The sequence below is a fragment of the Momordica charantia genome (genome assembly GCF_013281855.1).
Source record: "Momordica charantia cultivar OHB3-1 chromosome 1 unlocalized genomic scaffold, Mcharantia_2.0 BLBB01000001.1, whole genome shotgun sequence".
Classification (NCBI taxonomy): domain Eukaryota; kingdom Viridiplantae; phylum Streptophyta; class Magnoliopsida; order Cucurbitales; family Cucurbitaceae; genus Momordica; species Momordica charantia.
In genome coordinates this window covers 20,039,944-20,057,889 of record NW_028275157.1, presented here as the reverse complement: position 1 = coordinate 20,057,889, position 17,946 = coordinate 20,039,944, and the positions used below count along the sequence as shown (strand labels likewise).

Here is a 17,946-nt window from a genome sequence, read left to right as displayed (position 1 = left end):
TTGAGTCGAGGAGTAGGAGGAGGCATAGTCAGTAATCCAAGTACATTTTACCTCAACCGGTGGAAGCTGCCTTGATTGAAGATGAATTGCATATTAACGTACTTGCTGTACATTAGGAGAAAACTTTTTGATATATTATGATGTGGTAGCGTTCTCCAAAACCTGTCTTACTCACTTATTTTGAGAAAATAAATGTTAGGGATTGCATAATTTGGACTTAATTACAATGAAAAGAGTTTATTTTATTTTATTTTGGATAAGACTAATTACAATGAAAGAATTAACTTTGAGAAATAAAATTTCCAAGGACTCAAGTAGCTGTTGGATTTTTGGTCAGAATAATTCTAATCATTGCTGGATCCAGCATTTCAAAGTTGAATCTTAAACGAAACACTGTGTGTGTCTTGAATTAAGGTATTCTTCATATTTCATTATAAGTATGTTACTGTGGACCTTTGAAATGATTTTAAGATGTCTTATCCATTTAAATTATGTTCAAATTAGTAGGAAAAAATTAAATTAAAATTTTAGGCCGACATTAAGAAAAAAAAAAGAAGGAAAACCTTTAACCCAACATTCAAATACTTAAACTCAAGTAACTAAAAAAATATTAGTCATTTATGGTATTAAATATTCGTTGACATGTATATGTTTCTGTAAGTTCGACATCGACATGAGAGATAAATCAACGTTTTGATAATATTACAAAAAAATCAACAAAATATAATAAATATCAATAATATAGACATAATATTAATATTAATCATTCTTGACTTATCCAGAAACGGTAAAATATTTATTTGTTAGTTTATATATATTTTTTTACCAATTCTCTTTATTTTTATTACTTTTTCAAAGATATCTATCAATATTGACATTTTATAAAATTGAAACCTCAATATTTGAAAAAAGTTTAGTAACGAGGACTAACTCAAATATTAAAGATTAAAAAATATATGCTATATTTATTTAAACTTAGAGTTTAACTTAATTCAATATAGTACATGGCGATTACCCGAAAAAAAAAACACACACACACTCGATTAAGTATTGTTATAATGAAAAATAAAATACTTTAAAAAAATATCAAGAAAAATAAAAAAAACCTGCTTCTCCCTCAATCAATCTCTTTCTGGCGGCAGAGTTCGCAGGCCCCGGTAATCGCTCTTTAGACCCTCTGTCAATCGTCGTCATCCTCCTCTTCTCAATCTCACTCGGCTGCTTCAAGGTTTTGTGACCAATTTTATGTATAACATTTTTCCTCCAGATATCCAGTTATTTATTAGTCATGGTGTTTAGGTTTCAGGGATTCGTTTGCCCGGGCGAAGATTCCCGATCGGCACCCAATTTCACATCCCTGACTTCGTTGACAAAGACGACGAACTTGTGCTTGCTGAATTCATTGCAAGATCTGTGGTGCGGAGGCGGCGTACTCAATGGGGCTGCTCAGTATCATTCGGAAAATCAAAAGGAAAGAGAAAGAAATGCGCATACTTATGGTGTATGTAAATCTCTCTCTGTTTTCTCCCCACTCCCTTCCTCTGCATCTCATTCACTTGGATTCACTGTTGATTGTTGCTCAGTGGGCTCGACAATTCCGGGAAAACTACGATTGTTTTAAAGATTAACGGGGAGGATACTAGCGTTATCAGCCCCACACTAGGCTTCAATATCAAGACCATCACCTATCAGAAGTGAGCTTCTCTGCTTGTTCTTGTTGCCATGCTTTTCATTCATTGTTATTTCTGGATTTGGGGATTTTTTTTTTTGTTTTTCAAGTCTTGGGTTCTGGTACGAGTAACTAATTAACTCCAGCAAATAAATGGAAATGTTGAATACCCAATATGGGCCATTTCAGAAGTCCTTTTTATGAGAACTTTTGGTGTTATAACACGGATGAAATCTCATTTCCCACCAATACATAAGCCAGTTTTTTAGTCGTTTATAAGTTCTAAACCCTTGACCATTTACTTCTGATTTGACGTTTTCTGGTTCTTTATTCAAGTATTTGAAAGTGTTTGAAGCCTTGGAATGAAGGAATTTGAAATGCAGTTAACTATTTGCTCTCGCAGGTACATACTTAACATATGGGATGTCGGGGGCCAGAAGACTATAAGATCATATTGGAGGAACTATTTTGAGCAGACAGATGGATTAGTATGGGTAGTGGACAGTTCTGATCTTAGAAGATTGGACGATTGCAAAATGGAGCTCGATAACCTTTTGAAAGAAGAGGTTAGAATTTCTTTTTTTGTAAGTTATTAATAATAAATCAAGAATGTTTTAACCATATGATTCTCTCTACTGTTTTCCTGGTATACTTATGACTAATATGTTCGTTTATGTATGTATTTCCCCCTTTTGCTGATTTAGCTTGACTGGTTTGTGTCTTTTGTTTAACTGAAAGTAATTATATTGTAGGGAGCATCTATCTGTTTGCATTTTTCGTGTTTTCTTGATAGTACAAGTGTGGGTGATAATTGACCATTGAACTACCCGCCAATTATGATCGTCCGATAATCTCTTGAAGTAAATAGCTTTTCTCAACTCCCAAGTTGTGAATTATGAATTTGTTGCATGACTCAGTCATGTATTTGAAGCACAGGCTTTTGCGTTCTTATTATTTCAGAATATTGTTTTGTTGCTTTCAACCAGTGATTTTGGATGGTCTCTTCTTGTACTTTCATCTATTGTAATGAAATCAGTTTCTTATTTAAAGGAAGTTGAAGTATACAAGTAACAAATGAAATGCAAGCAATGCCTGATTAAAGCTTCTATATAATTTTACATAGATAGGAAAGAATGTGAAATTACTAATTTTGTCGATCATATTACAGAGGCTATCTGGAGCATCGTTGCTTATTCTAGCTAATAAGCAAGATATAAAAGGAGCCCTTTCTCCTGACGAAATTACTAAAGTAAGAAGTTCATTTTCTAAGTTTCAAGTCCAATTCTTGGATCTTTTCAAGTTAATCTATGATGCAGTTTTTTTTAGAAAAACCATGTGCATAAATAAAAAAGTTGCATGTGTAGGCTACTACTGGGAAGGCAAAATTGAAGTAATGCCATGAGCTTACAATTACATGATATTAACTGATCACTATTCTTGTCACTTCTATCAGCTACTGGATTTTATTGTTTTTACGTTGGGTTGGGGTGTGGGGCTCTGAAATGAATGCTGTGTTAACCATACAGGTACTGAACTTGGAAGCCATGGACAAAACTCGGCACTGGAAAATTGTTGGGTGCAGCGCTTACACTGGTGAGGGGCTGATGGAGGGGTTCGATTGGTTGGTCCAAGACATTGCCTCTAGAATCTATGTGCTAGACTAATATCTTTCCATGTCTTGTTCCTTGTGGAAAATCATTTAAATTCTGTCTAAACGCTCATTGTTTTTTAAGAGTGTTTTGAATTAATTTAAATATATATTATTTTAAGTTTTTTTGGGATGTTTGGTTACATGATTGAAGCCACATTTACACTTCCATGTATTTTGTAAGGAAGCATATAATGGGTTTTTTTTCTTTTTTTTTTTTGGATAAAAAACACTTTTGGTCCTTGTAATCTCATGAAAGTAATAATTTAGTATATTAATAATCTACGGTTACATATGTAAAGTTTAAGGGTTAAATTGTTTCTCTTTTTAAAGTACATGTACTAAATTATTACAATCGGTTGTAGCAACCAAAAGTGTATTCTAACCTTACATTTGCATAATGGAAGAATATTATTACGATAAATCTACAAATGTCCTGTAAAGTGCATCAGGCAACCTTCATTTCCCCATGGAAGCTGAGGCATGAAAGATTTTCCTGATGCCATACATTTTTGCGTACGCATTTGGAGCTTTAAGTTTCAGTCAGTCCTTTAACTTATAAACAGGAAGGGAACTGATCAAATAATCAACCAATTAAAACTTGTTCCAGAGAAGAGAGGGATTAAAAATTAAACATGTGAAACTGATTGTTACATTACAAGTCGAAACACAGGCAAGACACAACCCTCAACCTTTAATTAGCTTCTTCCTACTCGAGATTCCAACTTTTCAAGAATAGGCATTGAAGCAAAAAAGAAGCCATGAATGAAGCTACCAAAATTTCAGTCCCACGGCTCAATTAATCTATGGAATACTCTAATATTCATACAGCAAACCCAATTATTCTCGACTTCGGCAACTTTGTGTCTGAATAAAGATCAATTTGAGGCATTTTGCAAAAACTACTTGGACTTCTTTCCTTGTTTCTTCTTGATGACCTCGTCGATGTACATTATGCCCTTGCCTTTGTATACTTCTGGCGGCTTACAGCTACGAACTGCAGCAGCAAATTGATGCACCCTTTGTTTGTCAATTCCGGTGCAGCACACGACATTGTTCTTGAAGCAGAAGACTCGAACGGCTGGAGGAACAGTTAATTCAACTTCATGGCTGTATCCCAGTTTAAGATACAACAGACGTCCTGCTGCCTCTGCTCTGGCTTTGTAACCAACTCCCACAATCTTCAAGAATCGAAAAAATTTGGCCTCCATTATATAGTTAAATCAACTGCTTACGGCTTACCTATTAAGATGGAATTTGGGAAGTGCTTAGTCTACTGATAATTGATGAATCGTACATATGTTGGAAATGCAAGAGATAGAAATGGTAACATTTAAAAGGCAGCCGCATTTACTGTCTATTCGCTTGTATGTATGCATAAGAAAAACTGTAATTGGAAATGAAAATTGAAAGTACATCACCAAAATCAAAGATTAGCGAGCATGGGCATGAAATTTATGTAATCTTTTGAACTCCCAGAAGATCACTGGTTCAAAAACATATATGAGAATGGAATTGAATTTAAGATCTTCTACTCAAAAACCCATATCAAATCACAACTAAAATTAGAACTTAGAAGATGAGGTTGTTAGGTTAAGATAAAAAAAAAGCAGTAGAACCAACATAATCTAACATCTCCTTAGTCACTCCTAATTCCCATCTGGAGCCCTATTTTCTTGTTCCCTAACATTTACGAATTGATTTAGATCAGAGAAATACCTTTCGAAAGCGAAACAGCGAGCACAGGTTCGGCAACAGCAGACAAACCCCGAGCAATACCCGTGCGATCCCTCCTCACAAATTTTTTTCATTAACATAGTGGGTCTGGGCCTGGGCCTGGGCCTGGGCCTAAAAGCCCATCTATCTCTCTCTTCTTGGGCTACAGAAAACTGCCCTAGAGATGAGAGACGGATGCAAAAATTTCGGGGGGGACGGCGGAACGAAGACCTTCAGTATCATGTCTGCCGAACACGACGGCGGCGGCGGCGGCGGCGGCGGGGACGACATTTGCCCCATCTCTGTGATCCTTGCTGAGGAGGAAATTGATAAATTATCTCTGCTACATAACGGTGTGGCATCTGAATTGCAGCACCATTTTATCCGTTCAATAAACTCGACTCTAGCGATCAGGCAGCTACCTTCCCGAGGGCTGTCCTTCCAGCTCTGGCCGGCGGCGACCACCCTCGTCAAGCTTCTCGACGAACAGCGCTCTCATCCTGAAACCAGCCCTCTCACTCCCACTCTCACCGCCTTACGCGACGGCTCAGACCGTCGAACTCTGGAAGTTCTCGAGATCGGCTCCGGAACCGGTTTAGTCGGAATCGCCGCCGCCGCCACACTCGGAGCAATAGTAACGGTGACCGATCTCTCGCACGTGATCCCCAACCTCCAGTTCAACGTCGAAGCAAACGCCGAGGTTTTGGCGGCGAACGGCGGACGCGTTCAGGTGGCGCCGCTGCATTGGGGAGAGGCCATTGACACCGAACTGATTGGGCGAGAATTCGAACTCGTACTGGCTTCCGATGTGGTGTACCATGACCACTTGTACGATCCTCTTCTCCAAACGCTGCGGAGCTTTCTGTTGGGCGGAGGAAACCCCAAAATGGTGTTTCTGATGGCCCATTTGAGGAGGTGGAAGAAGGACTCGGCCTTCTTCAAGAAAGCGAGGAAGTTGTTTGAAGTGGAGGTTTTACATACGGATCCTCCGCCGCCGGGAGCGAGAATTGGAGTCGTTGTATACCGTTTTGCTGCCAGGCAGAGTAAGAAATCGGCCGTCGGCTCTGCAAACGAAGGTTGATTGTTATTAATCTTTTGAACCGATCATCATTTACTGTATCGTGAATCATTTGCTTGCTTGTTCATTTTCGTGATGATAAAACTGGCAAAAGGGACATATTATTGCATCATTTCGAGCTAATTCAAATCTAATGTGAAAGAGCGGAGAAGAGAAAGAGGAGAACATTCTGAAAAGAGGGTCTAAATATAAAGACAATACCGTGGCCAGAAATGATCCAAGTTAGTTCATTTTCATTTATTGTTGGAAATAGTGTTACTTTCTTACATTTTTGTTCATTTTCAACTATACACTTGGATTTAGTAGATCAGAAAGTCGGTAGGATGAACCGATCTAGGCAGAGGAGACTGAGACTGGCATTGGCTCTGATCCATTCATATTGTGGCAAGGCTTGTCGTTGAACTCCCAAAACTTGGCAGTTTTCATGTCGTCCATTGCCATCCTTTCTGAGAACTCTCCATGGTCATATGATAGAGTAGCTTTTCCCCCAAATACACTCGGAAGGTTTTCCATATCAAATAAGGATTTCATTAGCTCCACACTGTCATTCTTGTTGGGGTACACGAATTTTACCTTCTGAGATGTCTTGGGGTCAAGGAAATACCTGATAGCCTATGATATGGATTAAACACAATCAAAAGGAGAGATTTTTAGAAACAGAACTGACTACAAGTTTCAGTCATATTTCATATCTAACTAGAGAAACTGGAGGTGAAGTAGGATGGGAAAATGAAACCTTCCAAAAGGCCTGAAAGATTCTTGGTGGATTATAGAGAAACGCATTAGCAAGCCTTTCTGGATAGTGGCTCTGCATTATGTTAATAATGTCTCGGGCTGCTTTGACAGAGATGTTGGTGTTGAAGGTAAATCCAGTAAAATCTATCAGCCATGATATCTGTTCTTGGCCAGCACGAAGGTTGAGAATGGTGTTCTCTAAAAGATACACAACATGTCGGACATTGTCTTCTGGTGAGTTTGTATTCTGAGAAATTGAGAAGGAAAACAAGGGAAATTAGTCTTTTTTCTTTCTTTCCCTCTTTTCATTTTATGAAGATGGTAGCATGGGAAATCAGATTGATTTTGTAAAATTGAGTCTGAATAGTAAATATTGATTTTGCATTTTGGCAGGGAAAGGGGAGATGCTAGTAAAATACCTGCATTCCGGGCCTTGATATGAGCACTGTTCGGCCTAAACGATCATAGAAATTTGCTCTATAAGCTTTGCCTGTCTCGCCTTCATGTGCCACTTCGTGCTGCATCATATGATAAATGTTAAAAAAAATCTGAAAATGAAAGTAAATCAAATCCATCTAATTTTATTAATTGAACCCAGTTTAGTTCAATAGGATTGTAAGTCGTTTAGCATTGGTTAAGGATGAGTCAACTTTATTGCTAGTGAAGTAGTAAAATTATTTGAATATATTCCATTTTATTTGGTGCTATTATGAATATCCCTTTCTCTTCACCAAAAAAATTAAAATTTTAAAAAACATATTTTATTAGAATAAAAATTGATAATTAAAGCCGGCTAAGTTAGGTTACACCAACTTATTGTTACAGTGTAAGAAACCATTGTAAACATGTCACTATTGACAGGAGAAATGTACCGTACAAAAATATATAATAAGAAGCGGCAAATATTTTGGTTAAAGGATAAACGTTTCTTTGTCTTTTTTTTCATGATATTCAATCATTGAATAAGTGATAATCCAAAAGTTCTTACTCAAGTAATTTTTTTAACTCTTTTTTTGAAATGTCTTATTTGGTTCTAGTATGAATCCAAAGTTTTAATTGATTCATAAGTCCTAACATAGAATTATTATCACTAATAAAGAAAACATGAGTAAAGTTGCATTACACATGATTAAAGACTCAAGAGGCCTCTAATAATTAATATAAATATGAATGAGCCGACTTGATATTTGAGCATCATAACTACAGAGAAGACTTTTCAAATTTTTAAATAAATAAGTATTCGAAAAAAGTGTTCAATTAGACAAAACTAAATAGATGATAAAGGAACAAGATCAATTTTTACGAAGTTTGGTAAGATGTATCAACTTTTATCCTAAACTTTCAATTTCATCAAATTGTACTCAAACTTTGGAAAGCGTTATCATCTCCACCATAACCTTTAAATTTTAAAAGTTTTTCAATTTTTACCTCTTAATAGATTTTGATTTGAAGAATTATTAGAAAATGTACACTTGTGAACATGAATTATAAAACATGTATTTGGTGTATAAGTTACAGGATTTAGACAAAAACAACATTAATTTTTTTTTTTAATTTGTGGGTTTTTTTTTTATTACATATGTGGGAGTAGGGATTCGAACTCATGAACCTCTTATAGTTGATGTTTTTGCAAAGTTACTTAATGATCGTTTTTGGGCAAAATTTGACTTTCGTTAAATGATTGAGTTTTGAAGTCTTTTATACTTTTTTTTTTTTTTTAAATTATTGGGTGAATTAAAATATTGAACTTCTTGAAGTGAGTCTAATTTGATAAAATTAAGAGTTTAGATTAAAAATTGATACAAATCGAAAGTAAGAAAATGAATAACACTAACCCATCTTATTTCCTCAGGCTTATAAGTTGCCCTCCATTTGAGGGAGTCCTCCATCATTTTGTTTGACTTATGAACATCCCAATTCCGAGCTACCAAATATCTTCGCAAACACTCATCACTACAGTACTTTACACTACGACCCGATAGCTGCCCAATTGCAACTCTCAATTCTTTGATCTGTTTGTTCACGATTACAAATCACTTTTGTTTAACACAAAAGCACTTTGAAAAAGTAGTTCGTCAAATATGGTTTTAAACAGTATCATTAATTACCTTAGCGTCCTGCCGTGATTGTAAACAATCCTCCATTTGTTCATCGTTTTGAGATTCCCTCCTTTTGAAAAGAAACATCTCGAGACGGATTCACAGAAGTTCAACCTACGACACATATATGAAATTGAAATGAAAGATGCTTAACTGCGGAAAAAGCTTAAACGTTTGAAATAATTTAAGCTTAAATGAGAAGAAAAAAATATATATTCATCATTTAAGGGGAAATTGTCAATGATTTTGATTTGGTTCATGTCCATGGTAGCCGCCAACCTGTATCGACTCGTACGTACCTTCCCACTCAAAATCTGGTTCAATGGATTATTCCTATTCCAATTCCAACAGAAATAAAAATAATAAAAACAATCGCATAACTCATTAAAATAAAATTACCCAAAAATAACTTCAATAATATTTAATACAAGATTGAAGGCCATTCAATGCGATAGTGATGGGTGTTCAACTCAAACTAATAATCTGAATGTTTTAGATATTTATTTATTAATTTAAATACTGAGATTTAACATTTACCTGAAAAAATAAAAGAAAAAAAAAAACTACTGAAACATCAACGTTTGCTTGGACATATTTAAAATCTTGGAGCGAAGGATATATATAATTCAGAAGTATTCAACCAAAAACATAGAATCAGAATCGATCGACGCCATTATATAATTCAAGAAAAAGGAAAGTCTCGAAGGCTTCAGAATCCGAGAGGGAAATTTGAAAGAAAACGACGATCGGTGCCGTCGTATGAACGAAATGAATTGCATAGAGAAATCAATTCAACTTTTGATTTGGATCCGCTTGAAAACGAAATGAAGATGAAATTAAGAGCAAGGCGAAACAAACCTGAGGCAGAAATCAAAGCGCTTCGAATTCAAGAGTGCTTAGTTGTTCTGTTCTTCCGCTCTTTCGCAAATGTCAACTCCCGATTCCCGGTCTTCATTCAATCTTACACAAATAATATTTTTCCCGCACCTAATAAATATGGCAAATAAAGTAATCGACAGAACTAGAAAATAAATAAATAAATAAATAAAAGAAAATTGTAAAAGTAGTTAACCACTCAATTGTGTAAAAATAATAAAATTTGGAGGCTTAACACATAGACACGAAGTCAAAAAATAAATATAACAATGAAATACATTTTTTTTTATATAATTGATATACTTAGGGTTGATACATCATTTATACCTCATATATTAAGTTTCTTTACTTCTTAGTGGGTTAAATTTCTCTTATTCAATTGTACTGTGTTATTACGAATTTTAGATGAAATATTTGTCTTCTATACTTGATATGAATATCAATATGTCTATAATCTACTTTATTTGTTATATTATTTGAGGAATCAACAATATTTATATACTTGATTATGAGTATACCTTATATAAATGTTGATGTATCAATCAATGACACTGATACGCTAATGATATACCTTATATGAATACTGATAAACCAATGATGTATTTAATATGATATACATGATTTGATAGACCATTTATATACTCGATTTTATATATATATATATATATATATATATATATATATATATATATATATATATATACACATGACTTGATATACCATTAATATATATGAAATCTAGAATGATACAATCGAAATAACTAAGGATCCGTTTGGTAGCATTCTCATTTTTTGTTTCTTGTTTCTAATTTTATTAAGAAATCTAAGCTTTTAACAACTATTTATATTTCTTGTTTCTAACCTTTTATAAACATTATTAAAATTATATAGAATTTTTGGAAACAACAAAAAAAAAAATTTCTTTCTATTTACGACATAAATTAACATCTTATTTTATCATTTTTAATCCATTGAGTGTGGGGTCATGTAATTTACTTTTATTTATTAAAAAAAATTAAACATGAATAAGAAACAAAAACATTATCAAACTAACCTTAAAAAATATAAATCATATTACAAATATTTAGCTTTATTTTGTAAAATCTAGAAATTTTTGCTCAAAATATTTTAATTACCGACTACAAATTTTTAAAATATATTAACGTTAAGAAAGATAGGACCAAGGCATTATTCATTTTTTTTTAAGTTGGAGGTTGGATCCTCATCTCCATATTTGTTGTACTAAAAAAATGCATATTATTTTTTTATCGTTTTCGTGTCTTACAAAATAATTTAATAATGTTGAATAAGGAAGAATAATACAGCTATCACCCACGCACAAAATAACAAACTAAAATTGAGGCTTCGAACACGCCATTTTCTGAATGACGTTTTCATGATATTCTATTTCAATTTTTATATATCTTTTTAAATATTTTTGTTTTATAAAATGTATATAAATATATCAATTAATTTTCAGAGAAATTACATTATATGTATTTTTTTAAATGTCATAGTTTTTTCTTTTTCAAATATAACATTACCTAATTTTTCTGATTATATTAATTTATATTATATTTGAGTTTAAATTGGACTGAAAATTTCAAAATTTTGCTATATTTAAAAATATTATTTATTAATAAATACTATAAATTTTATTTGTTTAATTTTAATAATGCATTCAATATCGATATTACATTATACCATTCAAACATATGCTTATTTGAAAATAGAAAACCAGAGACATTTAGTATGTAATCTAAATTTTGTTTCTCATTTTTAAATTCATCATTTAATCAATGAATTAAGTGGATATATATTTGACAAATTTGTTTTTTAAAACTGTTTTACCATGGAAACTCAAAAAACAATTTTTTTAATATTTTTAGATTTTAAATTTGAAACTTTGAAAATTAAAGTTACATTAAAAAATAAAGTCTTTGATAAATATAATATATTATTACGTTAGAAGTACATTCTATTTTTGTTAAAATTAAAACATATAAAATATAATATTTAATTATAAATTATATAGTATTATAAAATAATAATTCGAAATAAAATTTTACATCATACTAAATATTTAATTGATAAATACCACTAGTTTATATAGATATATTACTAAATATGCGAACAATTTTTTAAATTGAGATTCAATTTCTGCATCTCCTACTAAACACATATCTAAAATTATTCAAAACGTAAAATACAACTTTGTACAAGTATTAGAACTAAATTAAAATGGGTGTGAGACACTATATTTCAAAATCATTCAACCACTCCAGCTAATTAGTTAAGGGATGCATTGATGAAGATGATATAATAAACATGAAATGTCTCTCTCGACCAGATTCATAGGATCTACATACAAATTCGATCACATAAATGGATCGAGATTTTAATTTATAAACTCCTTTGTAAAATAATTTCTAATTAATAAAATAAAATATGTATATATATATACCACAAATATGAAGTTGGAAATTTAATCCTATGATGTCGGGAGAAAAAGTAGATACTTTAATCCAAATGAAGGATGATTTAAATTTTCAGATTTATCTCTAAAAAAATGTGTTAGGATTAAAAAATGCCTCAGTGAAGTAGTTGAGATGTTGGGTTTGTCCATTTTATAACGAAAAAGAAGTCTAATGTAGACTTGCGTGCATTCAATGCAATTTAATACTACGCAACAACCGAAATGTCATTCCATCCCACAATTTCTCTGGTTTTATGTGACACTATAATCGTTTTATTGTATTGTAATATATATTTCAAAGGTGAGAGTCTGCTTAAACATATGTATCAAATCCTTAGAAAGGGTTGCGTAGAAAAATTCGACATACCTTAATTAGGGTTCTTCTCTCCCTTAAATATGGATAGGGAGAGATCATTCGGGAGGGAGGTTCCTTCCATCTCAAGCGTCTATGGGGGAGCGTTATGTCGCACCAGGAGTCCATGAGGATAGAGGGCGCAGTTGAGTCTTGAGTGGTCCCCAAAGGGGTATCACAGTTTGGGTAGAGGAGCACCCCACCTACTAGTTGTCATGTATGTGGGGGCAGTCAGAAGCGCTCGACTTCATCAGTGTGCTCAAGATCAACCCACAATGACCCTCTTTCTATATTGGGCCTTATTAGTGGGCCTACAAGAGAAGCCACCTGTTCTAAGAATCTACGATGCCACGTGCCCTCACTCCACGTTGATTCTCAATTATGTCATTATCACTCTGTGTGCCTTCTTCCATCTCCGCACACCTGCTGGACTATTTCTCAATCACTCATAATTCAAGTGTTTTGAAAATTCAAGGTCATAGTCGAAAAAAATTAAATATCTTAAGAGAATACATTTTAATTCAATTCAATTTAGTACATCAGTGATAATGAAAGATAGAAAGTTGCTTTCTTGTGCTCGATATGCCTGGGAGGGAGTTCTTTTAAACTTTCTCATTTGATTTATAATTTCCTCAATCGGACCATAATACTTCAGCAAATTCAACCTCGCCTATCATAGTAATGTTCAATGAATTACTAAAGATGTGTTCTATGAAGTACTTACATTTTAGTTGACGTTTGGGTGTCTTATGCCTAAGTCGTAAACTATTTGACTTGATTTCTAGAATGCGGCCACTTCTAATTAATGTAAATAAATACATAATCGCTAATAGATTTGCAGTTCTTGTAAAAAATCCAGTTTCTGTTGCCTAGGAAAGGCACTACTGACTACACTCATAGGTCCTTTACCGTTTATAAGTTATCTAACCTTGTACGAACAGGACATTCGGCCTTCAGGGTATGGAAACCACCGATGCCTAGATATATAACTGGATCCTCAGATCAGGCTCTCCTATATATTAGATTATTATACATTCTAAGAAAATGAGATCATAATTCATCAAGGATTTTCAACTGAAAAGAAAGAAACTACTCACGACACCGACCCGCATTCCGATGGTAGGATGGACATGTGCCACCTACACAAGCATCGGACAATGGAAAGCAGTAACATAAAGGGCATTATAAACATGATGATGAACGAAATACTACATTTAGTTCAATCAGACCCGGATGGATTCGAACCACCAACCTCTCAAAACCTAAAACGGCCATGAGCGCTCTGCCACCATTGAGCTACAGGTCTCTCCCAAATTATTTCTACAGGCATATTGAACTCAAATATATCCGGGAAAAAATCAGATATACAGAAAGCCTGGTGTTTACCTGCTATCTTCCTGTGTCGAAGGACAACACTACCACCGGAACAGGAACAAATAAGTAGCCGAAGAAAAGAGCACATTCCCCCGTTCCACAGACAATACACCATACAATAATCCTGCTCATTTGCGAAGTTCAACAACATATGCCGCAAATTAATAACCTGTCTCAGACTTCAAATACAAATACATGCGTTGATGACAATCAAGGAAAAATGCTACATCTATAAAGCAATGGCAATGAGAACTTAGTACTGAAGGTTACAGTTTGAAACTCAATGGACATATATAGAAACAACACAACCACGGTATAGATTCAAATCCCGGAGTATCAGCACCACACACAACCACACACAACCACACACAACCACGGTGGAGATTCAAATCCTTAGTGCTGAACTAAAGAAATCCCTATTCTAGTTTAAAAGGGGTGATACACTACAATCCGAAGTATGTTATTTGTAGGCCGTTATTCAAAAAAGTTAGTACTGTAGGTATTAGGCTAACTCGTAAATTGGATTAATATGCTTTATGTTTAATTATAGATATGATTAATTTGTCCCTATGGTTCAACAACCTGGTTTCCTTTACAAAGTTTATCATAAATAAAAAATATGAAAACATCCGTATTATATAATGTAGTAACTATGAAAAATATTCTTATCTGACCAACCAAATTAAATCCACCAAGTTTGAAACAAACAAAAATTTTGGAGGAAACAAGACAAAGTTATAGATAATCTGTAAGATAATTTGGATTCAGCCTCTAACCAAGTTGATTTCGATTTGAATGGGCCAGGTCTTTGTATTAATACCCAATTGAAACTCAGAAGAAACCATTGATTGGGCCGGGTCTTCCCATTAATACTCAATTGAAACTCAGAAGAAACAAAATTCAAAACAAGCCCAGAGACTAAAAATTAAAAAATTTAAAACCTAATTTCATACCCAAGCTAGAGAAACCAAACTGAGGTTGTGCCTATACGGAGTTGTGAACGAAAATTTTAATCTAATACCAACTTAATATAATTGTATATTCTTCCATACAATTCTATTTTTATAGTACTGTTTCGGAGCATAATTTTATAAATGGTTAATAACAAATTACTTCATTAATTAAAAATTAGATAAAAATTATACATTTACAATATCAAAAGCTTAACTTGCATAGTTCAAGAAAACATTCAAATTTAAAATGAACAAGTAATTCTACTCGTATCCAGAGAACAATGAAAACAATTTTATTGCACCAGATAACCAACATACCCAGATTTTCTAAACTACAATCAACTACCTTGAAAATAAATATTTACAAACGTTACCTGTCTACACGAAACCAATAATTCAATGTTATAATATCGTATGGTGCACTCATTCAGGAAAAAATCATGACAGGCACACTCTGTACATCCTAATTTTACTGAACCATAATCAAATCCCCTGAATAAAATAATTTACAGAACAAAACTTTATCCAAGTAACAATATCATCTTATAACATTTTATAAAAAATCATGACAAATAAATAAGACTCCTGTTTTGTTTGTGGGCAAAACTATTCCACAAAAGATAGATTAAGACGGGAAAAGACAAATTCTGAACTGAAACAATTATGAAGCCGTACAACAAGAAGATTAGGTACAAAGATTGAAACATCTATATTTTGGGCTTAATTAAATGATAAATCTCGAGAATTCAGTTACCGAATTGGCTAGATTCCCACTTGCACATCTCCAACATTTAACAAAAATCTGCTGTTCCGGCTGGCTTAGCATACACCTTGTTCTCAACCATGCGATCCTCAGCTCGACCCAAGACGATATAGATGGGAGTGTTTCCATTTCTATGCTTTACAGTAAGGAAGCTATGAAATAACGAAAACTAAACACCAGAAGCATTCGACGGAAGGACACAATACAAGACACAAATCTTCCCTCAACATATTTCTCAATTGATTAAACAAAATAAATTACAAGTATCCTTGATAAAAGTATCAAATAATAGAAATAGAGTCGATAAAGTGGCAAACAAAAAAAATTGTCATTGAGTGCATATAGCCAGGCGGCCGCAATGACATCTAAATATTTGATATAAACGTTATAACTTGTACGACACATCAGATTTCAAAGGTTACAAAAAATAGTATGTTCGAAGCAATGAGCACATAATTTAACAGCCACATTGATAATGCTTACTATTCACGGGGGTATGATAAATCTGGATTAAACTCGCACAGAAGCCAATTGGTAGTGAAACAATAATCTACAAAAATGAGACTATTTTACGGTAAAATTAAATTCAATTTCCTACACCACCAAATTATCGAAGACCAATCAAAGTTGACTTACCACTGTTATTAAGGTTGCTGTTTTATCTGTGATTTTAACGAATTGATTTAGATCAGAGAAGTTTTGGTGAATACCTTTCGCAACATCGAGCACAGGTTCAATAGCAGACGAACCCTGACAACGCAAGAAGTGGGAGGCAGCCGAGCATAATATGCACAGAGAAAGAAAAATAGAGGAGTCGGCACACACCGGTGAGGAGAGACCCCGGGAAATACCCGTGCGATCCCTCCTCAAAACCCAAAAATTATTTTTCATTAAATATTTGACCTGCCATGCAAGCGCACCTGTCATGGCAAAGGTCGGATGACAAAGATCAATCAAAAGCCGTCTCCCTAAAAGCATAGGGATGTTCCGGCCTGATATCTCATACATCCATGACAACAATCTAATAGAATCGACCTTCCTCTGATGAAATTACATGTTACAGCACCTCAGATCACAGGGAAGAGTCCCCTACGGCTGGAAACAAACGACTGATATATCAGTAACAATCGTCCACCTCGCCGTAACATAGAAGCTTCTCCAGCCGTCCTTGTATTCAGTGAGAACCCTATGTATGATAAAGAGAAACGTTAATACCGCGACCGCGGTTAGAAATATTGCGATTATCGGAGAGATTTCAATCCTCACCTCAAAATAAAGATTAATCAACATCCTAAACACCGATCTTAGATTGAAAGGCGGCAGAATAGTTAGATAACTACATCTGAAATTTCATATGAGAAACCTGAATTTGGATCTCCACGGAAAGAAATCACCGGCAATCGGAAATGAACAAGAGATCGACCCTAGCGATGGAGATTTCTCATAGGCCTCCGACATCACGCAACGATCGAACAGACTCTTCAATCAATCACCGCCAGAAGACCAAAGATCATGAGATGAAGAAAGACGGAAAATAGATCTGAGATGAGAACAGCGGGAAGGAACCCTAATTCTTTATATAGGGGGAACGAATGCGATGCACGGCCAGGATTGAGCGATGCTGGTAAAGATCAACGGCTGGAAAGTTTGTGTCGTGGAATATTAAAATCCTTACGCAGTAAATGACAGCGAAGTTCTGAAAAACGTGAAGCGGTTGGTGTTAGCTTTTTGTAATCGCGTTGTTTCCAATCGTTGTTTCCAATCGACATCATCGTTGCGACCGCCACGTGATTAACGATTATCCTAAATAAATTTTTTAGTTAATTTAGCTCATTTTTTTTAGCAAAGGTTTTGAATTATGTGTTCATTTGATGAATTACTGTAGCCTTTAGTCTTCTAAAAAATGATTCTATAAACGAAACAATGAAACTTTTTTTTTTCTAATTCAAAAAATTTACCAAACGCCACTGTTGGGATGTTTACGTAGATTAAACACAAAATTTATCCACAACACTAAGTTCATTAAATTTTTTCTAAATTATCAACATAAGAATACGGTTAAAAAATAAAATTTGTTCTGCTGAGGTTGGAAGCTCCCAACTTTTAAATAATTGTTTAATAACAAATTGAAATACTAATAAAAAGTTTAATTGAAAAAATGTTATGTCAACCAAAAATTGAAATAATGTCAACTAACCCACATAATA

The 17,946-nt window shown here is 34.0% G+C and overlaps 3 protein-coding genes and 1 pseudogene across 30 annotated transcripts; 2 read left to right on the top strand and 2 right to left on the bottom strand.

The window, feature by feature from the left end:
* Window positions 1-1,070: 1,070 nt before the first annotated feature.
* TTN5 (ADP-ribosylation factor family protein) lies at window positions 1,071-3,460 on the top strand. Of its 2 annotated transcripts, none has more exons than XM_022276688.2 (6): window positions 1,071-1,228; window positions 1,307-1,501; window positions 1,584-1,694; window positions 2,073-2,235; window positions 2,838-2,918; window positions 3,196-3,460. In XM_022276688.2, the coding sequence occupies exons 2-6, from the start codon at window positions 1,437-1,439 to the stop codon at window positions 3,331-3,333; spliced, it is 558 nt and encodes a 185-aa protein (XP_022132380.1). In that variant the 5' UTR covers window positions 1,071-1,228; window positions 1,307-1,436; the 3' UTR covers window positions 3,334-3,460. The 2 variants fall into 2 exon arrangements, with proteins under 2 accessions (XP_022132380.1, XP_022132379.1); XM_022276687.2 differs by having other exon boundaries at window positions 1,300-1,501.
* Window positions 3,461-3,918: 458 nt separating this feature from the next.
* Window positions 3,919-5,175, bottom strand: LOC148213413 (large ribosomal subunit protein uL6m pseudogene; annotated as a pseudogene). Of its 3 annotated transcripts, none has more exons than XR_015792832.1 (2): window positions 5,037-5,175; window positions 3,919-4,559 (listed from the first exon to the last, which is right to left on the bottom strand). The product of XR_015792832.1 is annotated as a large ribosomal subunit protein uL6m pseudogene, transcript variant X1 (transcript). The 3 variants fall into 3 exon arrangements; XR_015792833.1 differs by lacking the exon at window positions 5,037-5,175 and adding an exon at window positions 4,941-5,030; XR_015792834.1 differs by lacking the exon at window positions 5,037-5,175 and adding an exon at window positions 4,739-4,910.
* A 42-nt stretch (window positions 5,176-5,217) lies between these two features.
* On the top strand, window positions 5,218-7,543 carry LOC111005878 (uncharacterized). 2 transcript variants are annotated; one of them, XM_022277538.2, is made up of 2 exons: window positions 5,218-6,109; window positions 7,240-7,543. In XM_022277538.2, exons 1-2 carry the CDS (start codon window positions 5,218-5,220, stop codon window positions 7,281-7,283), a joined length of 936 nt encoding a protein of 311 aa, XP_022133230.1. In that variant the 3' UTR covers window positions 7,284-7,543. The 2 variants fall into 2 exon arrangements, with proteins under 2 accessions (XP_022133230.1, XP_087983622.1); XM_088127496.1 differs by lacking the exon at window positions 7,240-7,543 and having other exon boundaries at window positions 5,218-6,347.
* LOC111005879 (uncharacterized) lies at window positions 6,315-17,304 on the bottom strand. Of its 23 annotated transcripts, none has more exons than XM_088127538.1 (13): window positions 17,006-17,303; window positions 14,036-16,925; window positions 13,902-13,969; window positions 13,756-13,788; window positions 13,578-13,661; window positions 12,665-13,072; window positions 9,804-9,932; window positions 9,245-9,278; window positions 8,955-9,059; window positions 8,682-8,858; window positions 7,266-7,364; window positions 6,848-7,093; window positions 6,315-6,723 (listed from the first exon to the last, which is right to left on the bottom strand). In XM_088127538.1, the coding sequence occupies exons 9-13, from the start codon at window positions 9,030-9,032 to the stop codon at window positions 6,445-6,447; spliced, it is 879 nt and encodes a 292-aa protein (XP_087983664.1). In that variant the 5' UTR covers window positions 9,033-9,059; window positions 9,245-9,278; window positions 9,804-9,932; window positions 12,665-13,072; window positions 13,578-13,661; window positions 13,756-13,788; window positions 13,902-13,969; window positions 14,036-16,925; window positions 17,006-17,303; the 3' UTR covers window positions 6,315-6,444. The 23 variants fall into 23 exon arrangements, with proteins under 23 accessions (XP_087983664.1, XP_087983678.1, XP_087983674.1 ...); XM_088127552.1 differs by having other exon boundaries at window positions 13,747-13,788; window positions 13,902-13,945; XM_088127548.1 differs by having other exon boundaries at window positions 13,902-13,945.
* Between the last annotated feature and the right edge of the window lie 642 nt (window positions 17,305-17,946).